The sequence below is a fragment of the Octopus bimaculoides genome, chromosome 5 (genome assembly GCF_046866305.1).
Source record: "Octopus bimaculoides isolate indiv1 chromosome 5, ASM4686630v1, whole genome shotgun sequence".
NCBI lineage: Eukaryota > Metazoa > Mollusca > Cephalopoda > Octopoda > Octopodidae > Octopus > Octopus bimaculoides.
The window spans coordinates 114,391,196-114,406,822 of record NC_142932.1 but is presented as its reverse complement, the minus strand read 5'-3'; the positions used below and the strand labels follow the sequence as shown (position 1 = coordinate 114,406,822).

The 15,627-nt window shown below is 37.7% G+C and overlaps 1 protein-coding gene across 3 annotated transcripts in view; it reads right to left on the bottom strand.

Annotated features, from left to right (window-relative positions):
- The window catches only part of LOC106869671 (uncharacterized), a 32,786-nt gene extending 17,432 nt beyond the window's left edge, over positions 1-15,354 (bottom strand). Inside the window, exons 1-3 of one of the 3 annotated variants that reach the window (XM_089353003.1) lie at positions 15,146-15,354; positions 8,098-8,307; positions 1,578-6,529 (exon numbers count right to left, since the gene is read on the bottom strand). In XM_089353003.1, the coding sequence (XP_089209129.1) occupies positions 1,578-6,529; positions 8,098-8,307; positions 15,146-15,148 (5,165 nt within the window). In that variant the 5' untranslated portion in view covers positions 15,149-15,354. Of the gene's footprint in view, positions 1-1,577; positions 6,530-8,097; positions 8,308-13,150; positions 13,610-15,145 lie in introns of those variants that run through there. The other 2 variants (XM_089353002.1, XM_089353004.1) reach the window with 2 other exon arrangements.
- Between the last annotated feature and the right edge of the window lie 273 nt (positions 15,355-15,627).

The window sequence follows — 15,627 nt, the reverse complement described above, 5'->3', positions numbered from 1 at the left end:
TAAAACAGCCTTAGAAACACGCTGGAATGATCAAAATAACATTTCTAAATAACATTTTATATAGAAATAAGCGAGATGTTGGGTGAAAAATTAGCAAACCTCATTTGAATATCAGAAAAATATACCTAATATATATAGCAAAAAGGTTAGATATGTGTAAATATTGACAGATAATTATGAAATTTGTAATTTTTAAGTGATCTCATATGAGATCACTGGTAGGTAATGGGTTAATGATGGGTTAAAGTCAAGCAGAATAAAAGTCTGAGAAACAAACTGAAAAATTGTTTATATTGCCTATCAATTGATTTTTATGATTTTTCACATTAACATGTGTCAGACAGATCTACTTCAGCCAGTATCTTCAAACATGCAACAATCCTTCATCATATCTTTTTTTTTTTTTGAGTTCAACATCCAGAGATCACTCCTCACTACTTCTTCCCACAGGCTCTTAACAATACAGCCATGCCTGTGCGTATTTTGGCTTCAGATAATCATAGTACAGCATTAAACAAAAAGATTTTATACGTACAAGAGAATATGATAAATTCATCATCACCATTATTATTCAAAGTTCACTTTCCCATGTTCGTGTGAATTGGACAGGTTTTGTGAAGTAGCATTCTATGGTAAAGACTCCCTTCTATCACAAACCTTTTTAGTTACATTTCACATCATGTAAAGAGACTAGAAATTGCATTCATTACTGGCCTCAACCCCAGCCACTCTATAGATTAGTTTTAATTTCAGAAATACAGATTAAATGGAACATTATTTTCACAAATTTAACATATTTGTCTGTTATTGTTGTAATTTGTTGGCTTTCCAACCAATTTTTATCAACCAGGCCGACTGGAGCAAGCATATGGGAAAGCCATGAAGATCTCTGATAGGTGGCTGTAGCTATAGTTTCATGCCATGAAGTAGATGAGAGAGATATCCACCTCCATTTGATTATGTGCCAGTCTATAGCAGGAAATATACCCACATGTTTTTATAACTATTTCAGGCAACTAAGTGAAATGAGGCATAGCAATTATCTGCAGTAGATATGGATTCACAAACTAAGCATTGGTAGTCCAGTCTCCATGTTCTATCATTTCAACTTTATATTTTGCTAAGTGGTATAACATAAGGGCCTTAATTTTAAGCATTAAACAATTGACCATGTATTCATATTTCATATCATACTGTATTTCCCATTCTTGACAGATGCAAGCTTATTTGTGAAATCAAATGAGCAATACACATTATTATCATCATTTAACGTCCACTTTCCATGCTAGCATGGGTTGGACGATTTGACTAAGGACTGGTGAGCCAGATGGCTACACCAGGCTCCAATCTGATCTAGCAGAGTTTCTACAGCTGGATGCCCTTCCTAACGCCAACCACTCCAAGAGTGTAGTGGGTGCTTTTACGTTCCACCGGCACGAAGGCCAGTCAGGCGGTACTGACAACGGCCATGCTAAAAATGGTGTATTTTACGTGCCACCTGCACGCGAATGACAAATCTATTTGTTTAGAGATATCTTTCCAAAGAAAAACAAGATACACACACATTTATGTCTTACCTTGAGTTTATACACAGGCCATCACCTGAGGATGCAGGTATTGAATTATGTGCAGAAATTATATGCGAAAAGTTAGTACTGTTGCTGCCAACATTACTTTCCATGGGTAATTCATATTTAGAAAGTAAAGAATGAATTTGTGAATCTTCTCTGCTTTTGTAAAATTCAAATAAATCTCTGTTAGTATTAAGTGAGGCTGGCAAAGAGTGTGGATATTGATTTTTCGGTGAGACACCAACAGAAATTTGTTCACTTGTCGTACCAATTCTAGTAGGCAATGAGCATGTTAACTGACTATGCTTCACATTTCTCTCGTAATCTTGTTCAAGATCGGCTGATAATCTATGCAAATCCCTTTTCAATGAGTCACTGTCAGATGAACTACTTAGCATTTCAGAAGAGTTTCTTGGTTTAGTTCTGTAGGTATTTCTCTTCTGTGCCAATGATGATACTTTTTGTTTCTGAAATTCTTCTAAAGAGTGAGACCTATTGATTGAATTACGTGGTCTAACAGAAGGATCAGCGTTTAGAGATTGATTTAGAAAGGATGACTTTTGGAAACTTTCAGATCTATGTAATACGGGGCTTTGGTATTTATCCAGTATCTTATTAGTTATATTTCCAGAGGAATTATCATTTGAATTTAATTCAGTATGTTGGAGCATTGTGGGAGAAGCTTTAGGTTTTAAGAATTCATAATCAACACAATCTTCAGAAGTGGCTGAGTGATTTGGCACAGTTTCCTTAAATGTCGACAAATATGCTGGTTTGTTTGGCAGATTACTTTTTGAATTGGAAGGGCTATAGTTCTTAGAATTATTTTCCTGGCTTCTTGGGAATGGTTCAGGGTTTGACATATCAAAGTTATTAAAAGTCTGAGATAAAGATGACTTTGAGAAAAACAACGTTGAATGTTTGGCATTAGTGTCTTGGCAGCGTTCTTTTGCAGGAGAATCAAAATCTGTCATGTTTGACCAATCAAGACATTTACGAACATCATCTTCAGGGAACTTAGTACTGTTTAAACTGTCACAAGTTGGATTCTGGAAAACCTCGTTTGTTTCAGAATTAGGGGAGTTTAACTGATTTCTAATAATATCTTCAGGTCTCTTCAAATCACCTGTAGTATATAATGAGTCTTTACAAGACAAATCAACTGGTTTTGAATTATTATTCTTGCCATTAACACCTGTAAAGTCATTGTTTGATTTTGAATGAAGGCCAGAAGTAACTAACTGAGAAACATTTGATATTTTAGATGCTAGGCTTGTTGCAACATAATTATCAGGGGCTTTTAAACCTTGAATAAGCGGTTGATTAAAATTCGGTTTCTGCAAGGATTCATTCAAAGAATTTATCTTCATTGATTCTTTAGAAACATTCTGAACTTTATTTTCAGAATTTGATTTCAGTAATGGATCAAAATAATCAAAATCCTCTGGAGGTTCTATTGAGGCTGTCTGATTTATTAATGGTCCATTATCAACTTTTTTATCTAACTTTGGCATTATTGTAGAAGACTTATCCTCCATTAATCTAGGTTCAGTTTCGGTCTCAGATGAAGAATTTAGTTCAAAACTGGCCTTTGGGAAAAAACCCTCTTTGGGACGAACATTCTGCAAACAACTCATCTTGGGGATATCATAAGAAGATTCTTTAGATAATAAACGCTCTACACGTAAACTGAGATCATCTTTTAATTCCAAGCTATCATTTGCTGGTGGCTGATTATAAGGACTTTGGCTTGAAGAACTATTTGGAACACTGCTGGACTGTGAAGAAGAAAATGATGTTGAATAGGATTTGTTCTGTAACTTTTGGTTATCATTCTTGGAAGACCCTGAACATTTAAAAAACTCCTTAAAAGACATAACATTTTTCAGAGAAGTATCTTCATTTTGCCAAGAAAGATGAAGGCTTTCAAAGGTTTTCTTCTCCTCCTTAGTGTTAGCCAGAGGCAAAGGAAGACTAAGTGAAGTGTTTTTCTCACTTGGAGATAAATTCTTAAAATCAAATTTGGACAAATCTGAATTTGGCATCAATCCTGAAGAACCTTGGTTGTCTTCAATTGGAAGTCTTGGTTCATTAAAATCAATCAAATCATTATCTTCAGTGGACAAATTTTTCAATGGGCTCCAATTATCACTGATTCCCAACTGCTTTTTTTCTATGCTCAGGTTCTCATTGAGATCATGCTGAAGATCTATAAGATCTTGCTTCAGTTGACTGAAACTTGTGTCTTGACTTTTTGCAGAGGCACCATCAGTTATTGCTGAGTTTTTGTTGGAATTTATGGATGTGTTAGCATAAAGCAAAGAGGATGTATGTTTGTGATGAGATGACTGGTGCAGGACATCTGACTTGAAATGAGCTGAGGCTGAAGTTTTACATTCAAGATAAGCTGTACGACAGAGTAGATTATTTACTTGCCTTCCAAGTGAATCTGAATCTTGAGATCCATCATAATCAAACAGCCTACTTGAGTTGCTATCATACTGTGTAGTATAATCTTTACTTGATGACGATGACAAAGTAATATTTGGGAAATTCTCAGACATAGCAGCAGATGTAGAAACCAACCTCTTCTGTTTGTAATTAGTTTTGTTGGGCAAAACTTCAGAAGTTTTCTCTTGTTGAGCTGAGTTACTTGAATGGCTTCTTGATGCCAGATTAGTTTCAAGGAAAGAATTAGATAAATCTACAGAAGTGACATTTTCATTTTGTTTACAACATTCCTTTTTAGAGGGGCTTATTTTGCCTTGCTTATGTGTATAAGAAGAATTCATATTTTGAAAACTAGTAGGGTTTGTTTGCGGTGGAGTGACAATTCCTTCTGAGCTGGGCATTGTTCCTCGGCCTGACTCAGTCAAAATGTTAGATAATCTGGAGTCATTTTTCTCTCTGGAAACAGCATGTGTTTGTTTAGAAGTATCAGCATTGACAACGGAATGTGGAGAATATGAAAATTGTGTCTGATTAGAATCATCTGAAATATCTTTAGAGTATGATTCCACAAGTTTTGAAGCCATTCGTATAAGCTCATCAGTGTCATCTTCTTCTGTGTCTACATTTCCAGAGCTATCTTTTGGCTGTAAAAGAGAAGCCGATGAAGATTTTGGCTGCCTTAGACAACTGGTAGAACTTAAAATGGAAGATTCTCCAGACAAAATATTTCCATCAAAATTTGAAGGATTCTGCTGAGTTAAACTGGCTGGAATTTTGATAGAAGAACTCTCTGAACCATAAATGAATCGCTCAGACGTATCATTCAAACCTCTTTCAAGTGGTTCACTATTTTGTAGAAACCTTTTAGTTACGCAGTCCTCTTTTTCTAATTCATTAGAGGATCTAGACTTCAAGATTTGCTTATTTAAGTCAATAGATGCTTTTATTTGATCCACCTGGTTTGATATTGCTGCAAAGCTTTTCGTTAAACCTCTGATATCATCAAAACTGGCATGATTGTTAACATTCAAGCTGTCTAAAGACTGGGGAATGATGTTTGATTTATCTACAGATTTTGAAATATCATCTGTGCTACCCTGAATATCTGGATTTGGTCTTGTAAAACCTTTAGCTTCAATAAGCTCATGTTCTGTACTGGTTCTATACCTATTAGTATTAGTACTGTACAGTAAATTATCAGCATTTAGTAATTGTGCACTATTTACTTCCTCTGAAATATTTTCTGGTTGGTCTGATTCTAAATCAGATATCTTATTCTTTGTTCTGTAAATATATTTGGATTTCTTAATCCTGCCACTCTTAGCTTCTCGTTCTAGAAATTCAGAATCGGCTCCAGTTGGAAGTAATCGTTCTTGTTCTGCAATAGGCAAGGAATAATCAAAATCTTTTTTTAATGTTTGGTTGTTTGTTGGTTCCTCATCACTGTCACTAAAAGACAGGTGAACTGCTCCTGGATTCAAGCTTTGTCCGTTGGACTCAGATCCAACTGGTGCAGAATTCTCTCTTATACATGGATCAAATACACTTCTGTGAGTCATTGAAACTTTATTACTTGCTGAAAAGTCTGTGACGTTACTACTCTGGCCTTCAAGTAACAAGAAACGATCTCTACTTTCACTGTAATTCTCAAGTGCAAAAAGGCTTCCTGCATTTTCTTGAGCATCACCCAAATCTTCATCAATTTTCTCATTATCTTTGGCAGTATTAGATGTCAATGGTAACAACTTTAAACGCTCATTAACAGACATATAATCTGTTACTGAAGACAAATTGCTAGCAAATCCTGTGGCATTAGTTGAACTATTAACACTACTTGTTGCATCAGTAGCATTGGTGGGAATCTCATTGTTGCCATCAAGATGGTCATCCTTAATCTGGTACTGGATCTTTTGGTCTGTCGAAGAATCAATTATAATTGGGTCTAACGAGCTGGTGATGTTGTCTTTCATTTTATGACTGACTGCTGTCTGATTTGTTACTTCGTTAACTTTTGTAGTTGATATTGGGGCAGATAAAGATCGGTGTGACTTTGAAAGGTCTTGTCCCACAGGTTCTGTTCGAACTAACAAGACTGGATCAAAGAGCGATGGGAGAGAATTCCTGTGATTAGGTGACAGGTTCAACAAATCAGTTTTGTCACCTTGTAAATTTGAAAGTTTCATTTCAAAAGAGGAAACCTGCATTTGCATTGACTTGGTACTAGGATACGGAAATTGTAAAGATTTTGGTTCTTTGGTAAGAGGGTTTGAGCCACTGCCTTGCAGACGTACATCATTTGCAGTGGCTCCAAGTACATTATTGGAACAATTATTGTTGCTTTGCTCATTAAGATGCTTATTGAATTTTGGTGGTCTGGACGTGTCAAGTGTCAAAGAATTACTTGTTTCAGTTGGTTTCTGCAAAATAGAGTTTGCATTTGATTTTAATGTATTAATTGTTGATTCGTCAGTAGATTCTATTGTGTATTGGGTTAGATTTCCAGTTTTCTAGAAAAAAAAAAAAAAAGAGAAAGGTATAAAAAGAATTAAATATTGGCTCAATATCCAATAAGTTGTAGGAAAAAAAACCCAAACCCCAGAAGACAGTAACCTCTGAATGGCTCTCATGCCAGTGGCATGTAAAAAGCACTAACCGATTGTAGCCATTGCCAGTATCTCGACTGGACCCAGAGTCGGTGGCACGTAAAGAGCACTATCCAAACGTGATCGATGCCAGGCCCACCTGACTGGCTCCTGTGCAGGTGACACATAAAAAGCACCCACTACACTCTCGGAGTGGTTGGTGTTAGGAAGGGCATCCAGCAGTAGAAACATTGCCAGATCAGCTTGGAGCCTGGTGCAGCCCCTGGCTCTCCAGACCTCAGTCAAACCGTCCAACCCATACCAGCATGGAAAACGGATGTTAAATGATGGTGATGATGATGATGAATGAAAGCTTCATCACTCCATTTGGTGAATGTCTATTCTGATCATTAATTTTATGCCCGTTTACAGACGAAATATTGATCTTTGTTTAGTAGACAATATTTATATAACTAAATATAATGTCAATAACAGCAGACAATAAATTAAATCTAATTAAAGACAAATACAAGAAAAATCTGTTGTAAATAATAGTGCTAGACTATGGCGATGTGGGTATTGCTGGAAAGCAGGCCACATAGTTTTGAGTTGGATTCAAATCTCATTTCACTGGGACCTGCTTGCTTGGCTTAAACCCTTTTAACACCAATCTCCTGTTTGTGATCAGCCATATAAAGTGTTCATATTTGGATTAAAATTCCTATCAAAATCCTGTTTCTACATGAATGGTAACATATAATTCCAATTGGACAATGTCAGCATAGAGAAAGCAAAGGAACCTCTACACAGTTGCACAAACAGCTTGAAACAGTGACCAAAATCTCCCTCCAAACACCAAACAGCACTGTCATCATCACCCTTGTTTTACTATCCATTTTTCCATGCTTGCATGGGTCAGACAGAATTCATTGAGTTAAATTTTCTATGGCTGGATGATCTTCCTGTCACCAATCCTCAACTGTTCTCAAGCAAGATAATATTTCTCTATGGTCAGACAGGCGGCACTGGCAATGATCACACTTGAATGGTGCTTTCTATGTGCTACCAGCACAGGTGCCAATCAGGCGGCACTGTCATTGGCCACAACAATGATTCCACTTGACTCAACAGGTCTTTGCAAGTACAGTTTATTGCCCAATGATTGAAGGGTACTCTTAAACAGGCCGGTTATGCTGCACTGGCATAAGCCACGGTTACGGTCTCACTTGGGTTGATACAGGGTTATTCAAAAAGAATGACCCGATTTCACTATGCAACACTTAACATATATGACAGGTTTCCTTCAGTTTCCATTTCCCAAATCCACTCCCAAGGCTTTCAATGGCCTGAGGCTATTGTAAAAACACTTGCTGAGGGAGCCACACAGCCGTGCTGCGGGACTGAACCTGAAACCATATGGTTGGGAAACCAACTTCTTAATCACACAGCTAAGCATGAGTATCAACGGAATGATATGAACCAAAACTTCTTACCTCAAATGTCTGAACTGGTTCAGGGTTTGTAGATTTAATTGGCGAGAGAATCTGGCCGTAACTGTTAAATAATACTCTTGAGAGCTGAGGCAGTTCTTTCGGCTTTTGTGTACTGCCGATATATGTTGATGTTGCCAGATTGGTGGTGCCTTGAGAGGCATTGCTATTCTCATTCCATTCTGAAGATTCCTCTAAGAGCGTGAACCAAGTCTGAAAAAAAAAAAAACACTCTTTGTAGTACATTTATAAGCATTCTTTAAATTACAATGTTTTCCTTTTATTATTTGTACAATGTCATTAAGTGGAGGCGCAATGGCCCAGTGGTTAGGGCAGCGGACTCGCGGTCATAGGATCGTGGTTTCGATTCCCAGACCAGGCGTTGTGAGTGTTTATTGAGCGAAAACACCTAAAGTTCCATGAGGCTCCGGCAGGGGATGGTGGCAAACCCTGCTGTACTCTTCCACCACAACTTTCTCTCACTCTTACTTTCTGTTTCTGTTGTGCCTGTAATTCAAAGGGTCAGCCTTGTCACACTCTGTGTCATGCTGAATATCCCCGAGAACTACGTTAAGGGTACACATGTCTGTGGAGTGCTCAGCCATTTGCACGTTAATTTCATGAGCAGGCTGTTCCGTTGATCGGATCAACTGGAACCCTCGACGTTGTAAGCGACGGAGTGCCAACAACAATGTCATTAGGGAAGTCAGTTCTCCAAATTGTACAAAGGATGCAAATATGGGAAGTTTGAATATGGTTATTTAACATGCTAGAAATAGCAACCAAATCTCCTTCAAATCACACCCTGCCATCAGCGTAGTTAAAGATATTCTTTCCATTTACAGGTTTCAATTACTGGACAGTGATCATGCAGGTACAGACCCCGCCAAAGGATTTTAGTCAATTATATTGCAGGTATGGCTGTGTAGTGAAGAAGCTCACTTCCCAAACATTTGGTCTTGGGTTCAGTCCCACTGCTTGGCACCTTGGATAAGTGTCTTCTACTATAACCCCATTTGACCAAGCCTTGAATGAATTTGGTAGATGGAAACTGAAAGAGGACTGTCATATATATATATATATGTGGGGGGGGGGGCATGTGTATATATTTGTCTTGGTATTATGTGATGATTGTAAATGAACATCACCATCATACAAGCAGTGTTTGTTTTCAGACTTCTATGAAAACATGTCTGGTCATGGGGAAATATTACCTTACTTGGAAACAGGTGAGGGTTGGTGAGAGGAAGGTATAGTGTATTTAGGGCCACAGTACTTAGCATACCCATTCTTTTTTCTTAAGTTATGTTGATAAGAAGTGATTTGAAAGATTTGACTGCTAATTTTAGCAGTAATTGACTGTGTAGAGCAGGGGTTTTCAACCATTTTTTATCCATGGACGGAGAGGGGGGAAGAAGTTGTGTGCTGGTTTACTTCAAGGGGAGCACAAAAGTCAATTTTTACAACTGGTGCCATGTAAAAGGCACCCAGTACACTCTGTAAAGTGGTTGGTGTCAGGAAGGGCATCCAGTTATAGAAACCTTTCTAAAACAGATACTGGAACTGGGTGCAACTCTCTTGCTTGCCAGCTGCCAATCCAGCCGACCCATGCCAGCATGGAAAACAGATGTTAAATGATGAGGATAATGATAAATGATTCACTGTTGTTAAGTTATTGTGAAATAGATTTGTGAACACTGATCAAGGAGGATAAACAGGGCTGGCTGGAAGTGTAAAGAAGTAGCTATATGTGGTGTCCATGGTTGATAGCAATTGTGAGTAGGTCATCAAGAGCGGGTTAGACCAACAATGAATTCCAGAGTTCACCTAGAGTTGATGAAATGGAGTTAACCCCTTTCCCTCCCCAATTAAAATAAATAAATAAAAAGACATACAAAAGGTGCAGGCATGGCTGTATGGCAAATTTCCTTCCCAACCACATGGTTCTGGGCTCAGTCCCACTGCATGGCACCTTGGGCAAGTGTCTTCTACTATAGCCTCAGGCCAACTGAATAAAGCCTTGTGAGTGGATTCGGTAGATGGAAACTGAAAGAAGCCCATCATATATATATATGTGTGTGTTTGTCTCCCATTACTGCTTGACAGCTGGTGTTGGTGTGTTTATGGCCCTGTAACTTATCAGTTCAGCAAAAGAGAACGATAGAATAAGTACCAGGCTTAAAGAATAAGCACTGGGGTCAATTCGTTTGAAACAAGTAAAAATATCAGTATAATACACCAATAATTTTTTTCTTGTCTCAGCCTTTCATTTAATTATAATTCACAACAGAGAACAACAAATTAGTGAAGGTTTTAATCAGTAAGAATGGCAGAAAATATCTTGTGGATGTTGGGATATCACCAAAAACTTGACATTGATTTAAATTGCCAAGACTGAGCCAGCCAGGAAACCCCAAGTGGCCTTCTCTAAGCTGCTAAGACTGCATTCCCAAATGACAATGAAATAAAACTGAGCCATTGAGAGAGATTCTTCATTGCAACTATCTTGAAGAAATGATAGCAAAATCTCCCTCAGAATAAATCTTACCATCTTGAAATCAGAAAGACACGTTAGATACTGTTATCCTCCACACATAGCGCCAGATGAAAGAATGAGATGCTCATAGCTGGAATGCTTTTATTGTAAGGTGACTTTCAGCTTTTAGAACACTGACAATGAAAATAGCTCGACTGGAAACTGAAGATCGCAAACTTCGATTGCTGGTAGCTTATCGTTCCATCCTTTGCAAAAACACTTAACTTTCAACATTATAGTTTGTTTAACCAAAGTAGTTACTATAGAGAAGGGGACACTGCCGCAACCAGATAAATATGAGGATGGCCACTTAGCAGCAGGATTAGAGTAGTTGACAAAAGCTTTACTCTATTCGTTCCAGCTCTTTACATTCCAAGTTCAAATCTTATCAACTTAGCCTCTCATTTTTCCGGAGCTTGATAACAATGAAATATCACTCGGTTATCGAGGCACTCTATCTACTGATAGTGTAGGCGCAATGGCCCAGTGGTTAGGGCAGCGGACTCGCGGTTTCGATTCCCAGACCGGGCATTGTGACTGTTTATTGAGCGAAAACACCTAAAAAGCTCCACGAGGCTCCGGTAGGGGATGGTGGCGAACCCTGCTGTACTCTTCCACCACAACTTTCTCTCACTCTTCCTGTTTCTGTTGTACCTGTATTTCAAAGGGTCAGCCTTGTCACACACTGTGTCACGCTGAATATCCCCGAGAACTACGTTAAGGGTACACGTGTCTGTGGAGTGCTCAGCCACTTGGACGTTAATTTCACGAGCAGGCTGTTCCGCTGATCGGATCAACTAGAACCCTCGACGTCGTAAGCGACGGAGTGCCAACAAGAACAACTATCTACTGATCTTTCAAAGGCCATTGCTTTCGACTCTATAGCAGAAGAAAAGTATGGTCACCGAAGCTGTGACAGAGCATGACAACTAATTATGAAGTTCTTTTAGAGATGAGGAATTATGTACATTATTTACATATGACGGATATTTGTCCTCATCTTGTTTGTTGTTAACACAACGTTTCGGTTGATATACGCTCCAGCCTTCATCACAGTGTATATCAGCCGAAACGTTGTTAACAACAAACAAGATAATGAGGACAAATATCCGTCAAATGTAAATAATGTAAACTAATTATGAAGTTTCGATTTTATAATGGGTCATTAAGCGACACGTCTTTCACTCAGATTATTTTTTTTAATTACTGAAGACAGGACCAGTGAATTCATTTGCACCACATTGTTAGTAATAAATGTTAATTAGTGCTTTCTGAGCCGATAAGAGGGCTCTACGAGATGGTCGAACAACATCCTGCAATCCTATAAAAGAAAATGTAGAAGCCGAGTAGACTATTGAAATACAGATGATCGTAACTAGAGTTCCCTCCATTATAATTTCGATCGATCAGAACTGATACAAGGACTGAACAACAACAACAATTGTCGCCAGGCCTTGAGGAGGATAAATGCAGAAATTGTTTAACTTGCCAGAATATGAAGATGATATAAATGCGAGATGTCAGTTAACTCGACCGATCACGAAGAGTATTTCATTATATACATTTGTCTATGGTGCTCCCACAGAAACATACATACATCATAATCCAGACATGTTTTTTTAGTTTTTAAATTGACATGGCAACTTTAGTTGTTTGGGTTATTGTCGAGTTAAGGTAGGTAACACTAACTTTGATAGAATCGCAAACTAAACGAGGAAATAAGCATCACTGAAAACACAAGCAATAAAATATTGAATAATTTGATAACATTAGATATTAAATAATTAAGAAAGGAACAGCAACAGTATTATGAACTGCAAAGAATTATCAGATACTCTTAAAATTTGATTCCCTTGCTAAACACGACGATAACGTTGCACTCTGTGACATAACCAGCTACAGCAGCAAAGTTCCTTACATAGGCAAAAACCTGAAGTATTAGAAATGAGTAAGTGAAAAATTAAAAAATTCATGCTTTCGTATCGTTATCAAAACGAAATATTCTTTTCAGAAAGTGATTTTGGATTATGGATTCAGTTTACACAACATCAAGTACCCCTCAGATAGAATTTAAGAAAATAAAAAATAAAAAATAATAGTAAAGATACTTTTTCCCTTTGAATGGGCAGACGAAGAGGATATTCAAATTTTGAGTACATAATTCAAACACAAGATTTCGTAATGTATTCACAATACGAATGAAGGGAAATGACACCAGGACACGAACGCGGATCGCCAGGGACTTACATCAATTCATCCTTTGTAGACAAGAATGTGAAAACCTCTGCCTACGACGAACTGTAGACCCTTTCTTCGGAGACTTGGCAACAAGGGAGTTTAAAGCTGTGTAGTAAACAGACAGAAGACAAACACTATTATGTAGTGTATTCCTATAAAGAATCATAGATGCGAGCGAAATTATAACAGAAGAAAATGATGAAATAAAAATAAATTAGAATTCAGCAAGAAAATTATTATTGTAAAACTGCAGAGGAGAAAAAGAGATTATAAACCACTTACGCCTGTGGATGAGTGTTAATATGGTAACGGATCTTTTAGAGAATAGATTCTAAGTCAAGTCTTTGGTAACAAGCAGAAAGGAAAAACTAACAAAAAATGTTAAACATCAAGAGTTGGCTGTCAACTTGATGAAAACCGTTGGCCAACGAGTTAAGACATGCACCGATGCTTTTCCAAAATCTCAACAGTAAATCATTGACTAAAATCAAATCCAAGTTTTTACTGTTGGATGTTTAAATCCAAGGTGTGATGTACAAAAGAACTGAGAAGTTAACGACAAAATAAGAAAAGAGAGAAGACTTGTCAAAATGCGTTATTGTCAACAAGTAAAGTTTTACCTGACTACGCTCGTCCATATTTATAACATTCAAGTTTACCTCTCGTTACTGCGGTACTACTTCCGGTCGGAATTTCGAATTCAAATAGTTGTTTACTTCCGGATTTTTGAAAGCCAATGTTGTTCACACAATGTTGGCTTGGATGCAGTTTGACATTTCATTCGAAATTATGAAATGAAATAACCACTCCGAATGACGGTTGTAATACACATTAATAATTCTACCAATCCATCTATCTTCGTTGGAGAAGATCCTTGAGGAACCTCCCCAGTATGTTCCGATCAGAAGCAACAGTTATTGCACTTTCCGGCTGCATTTCTAAAATTGACTGACTGAGACTATACTCTTTTACTTGTTTCAGTCATTTGACTGCGGCCATGCTGGAGCACCGCCTTTAGTCGAGAAAATCGACCCCAGGACTTATTCTTTGTAAGCCTAGTACTTATTCTATCGGTCTCTTTTGCCGAACCGCTAGGTTACGGGGACGTAAACACACCAGCATCAGTTGTCAAGCAATGGTGGGGGGACAAACACACACACAAACACACATACACACACACACACACACACACATATATATATATATATATATATATATATATATATATATACATATATACGACGGGCTTCTTTCAGTTTCCGTCTAGCAAATCCACTCACAAGGCTTTGGTCGGCCCGAGGCTATAGTAGAAGACACTTGCCCAAGGTGCCACGCAGTGGGACTGAACCCGGAACTATGTGGTTGGTAATCAAGCTACTTACCACATAACCACTCCTGCGCCTATATGGATATATTATTCAACCGTCTCATTCATGAGCTATCCCCAAGGTATCCTGCTGGTTGAAGAATCCGTCTTACGATTCTTTCCTATGAAATACCATGTCTGTAGTGCCGGAGCTGTGACATCTCAATACGAAGTAGCGGTTCGACATGGAGAGATTCTTTGATCTCCGAGCATCACACCCTGTCCAGTAACGTGACTCCAGAGATCCTTCAGAAGAACCCCATTTCGGCCGCTTAAAAAAAAAAGCGCTAAAAAACAATGACCCCAGTACAAAACGGAAGGAACCACACAGGAACTAGATACTAGAATCCTAGAATATCTACAAAAATTCTAAAGTATGGTATTTTATTCTTTGTAAAATATATTATGAAAGGTCAATTAAGTCATTTTAATTAGTCTTAGTAATCACGAGTTGCCTCATTTGCTCGTAAAATATGATTTAGACTACACCTATGGAATCCCCGAATATCTACATAAATTCTAGTATACTGGTTTATATGTGTAAAATATAATCAGTTTAATTAATCTTAGTAGTCACTTAGGTAAAAGAAAAAAAGAAGTTATTTGTCAGTTGGACGAATATAGCATGTTGTTTCTGTTGCTAAAGCCAAAAGAATGCCGTTTCTATGAGGTCCGTTTCGTTTTGTACTGGAGATCGTGGTTTACGTAACATATTCGACAGCTTAAATAATAAAATAAAGTAAAATATAATTTGTTATAGATTCGACAGATTAAATGAATCAGTAAAAGTATATTAATTAAAAATTCATCCTTGTGGATGTACGACATAAACACGACTTCATTCATTCCATGCTTTTTTTTTGTTCTTTAAACATTTTCAATAGTGTATATGTTTTTTTTGTTTTTTTTACCATTTCCTTCAAGTTATCTAGCCTTGACGCGTAAAAGAAGGTTGATGGAACTGGTCTGTCGGATGAATTTCAAAGGATCGCCCTTATCACACATAGGAGTACCTGTGTCTGTGAAATGCTCATCTACCTCGTCTGAAGAGCAGATAGTTCTGTCGATCGAACAAGTGGTATACTTAACGTCGAAATCTTCGCAAAATCATCACCATCACCACCATCATCATCATCATCATGATCGCCATCTAGTAGTCATTGAAATTCCAACATTAATAATAATCTTTTCTAATCTAGGCACAAGGCTCGAAATTTTTGGGGAGGAGGCCAGTCGATTAGATCGACCCCAGTACGCAACTGGTACTTAATTTATCAACCCCGAAAGGATGAAAGGCAAAGTCGACCTCGGTGGAATTTGAACTCAGAACGTAAAGACAGACGAAATATCGCTAAGCATTTCGCCCGGCGAGCTACCGTTTCTTATTTCTTTA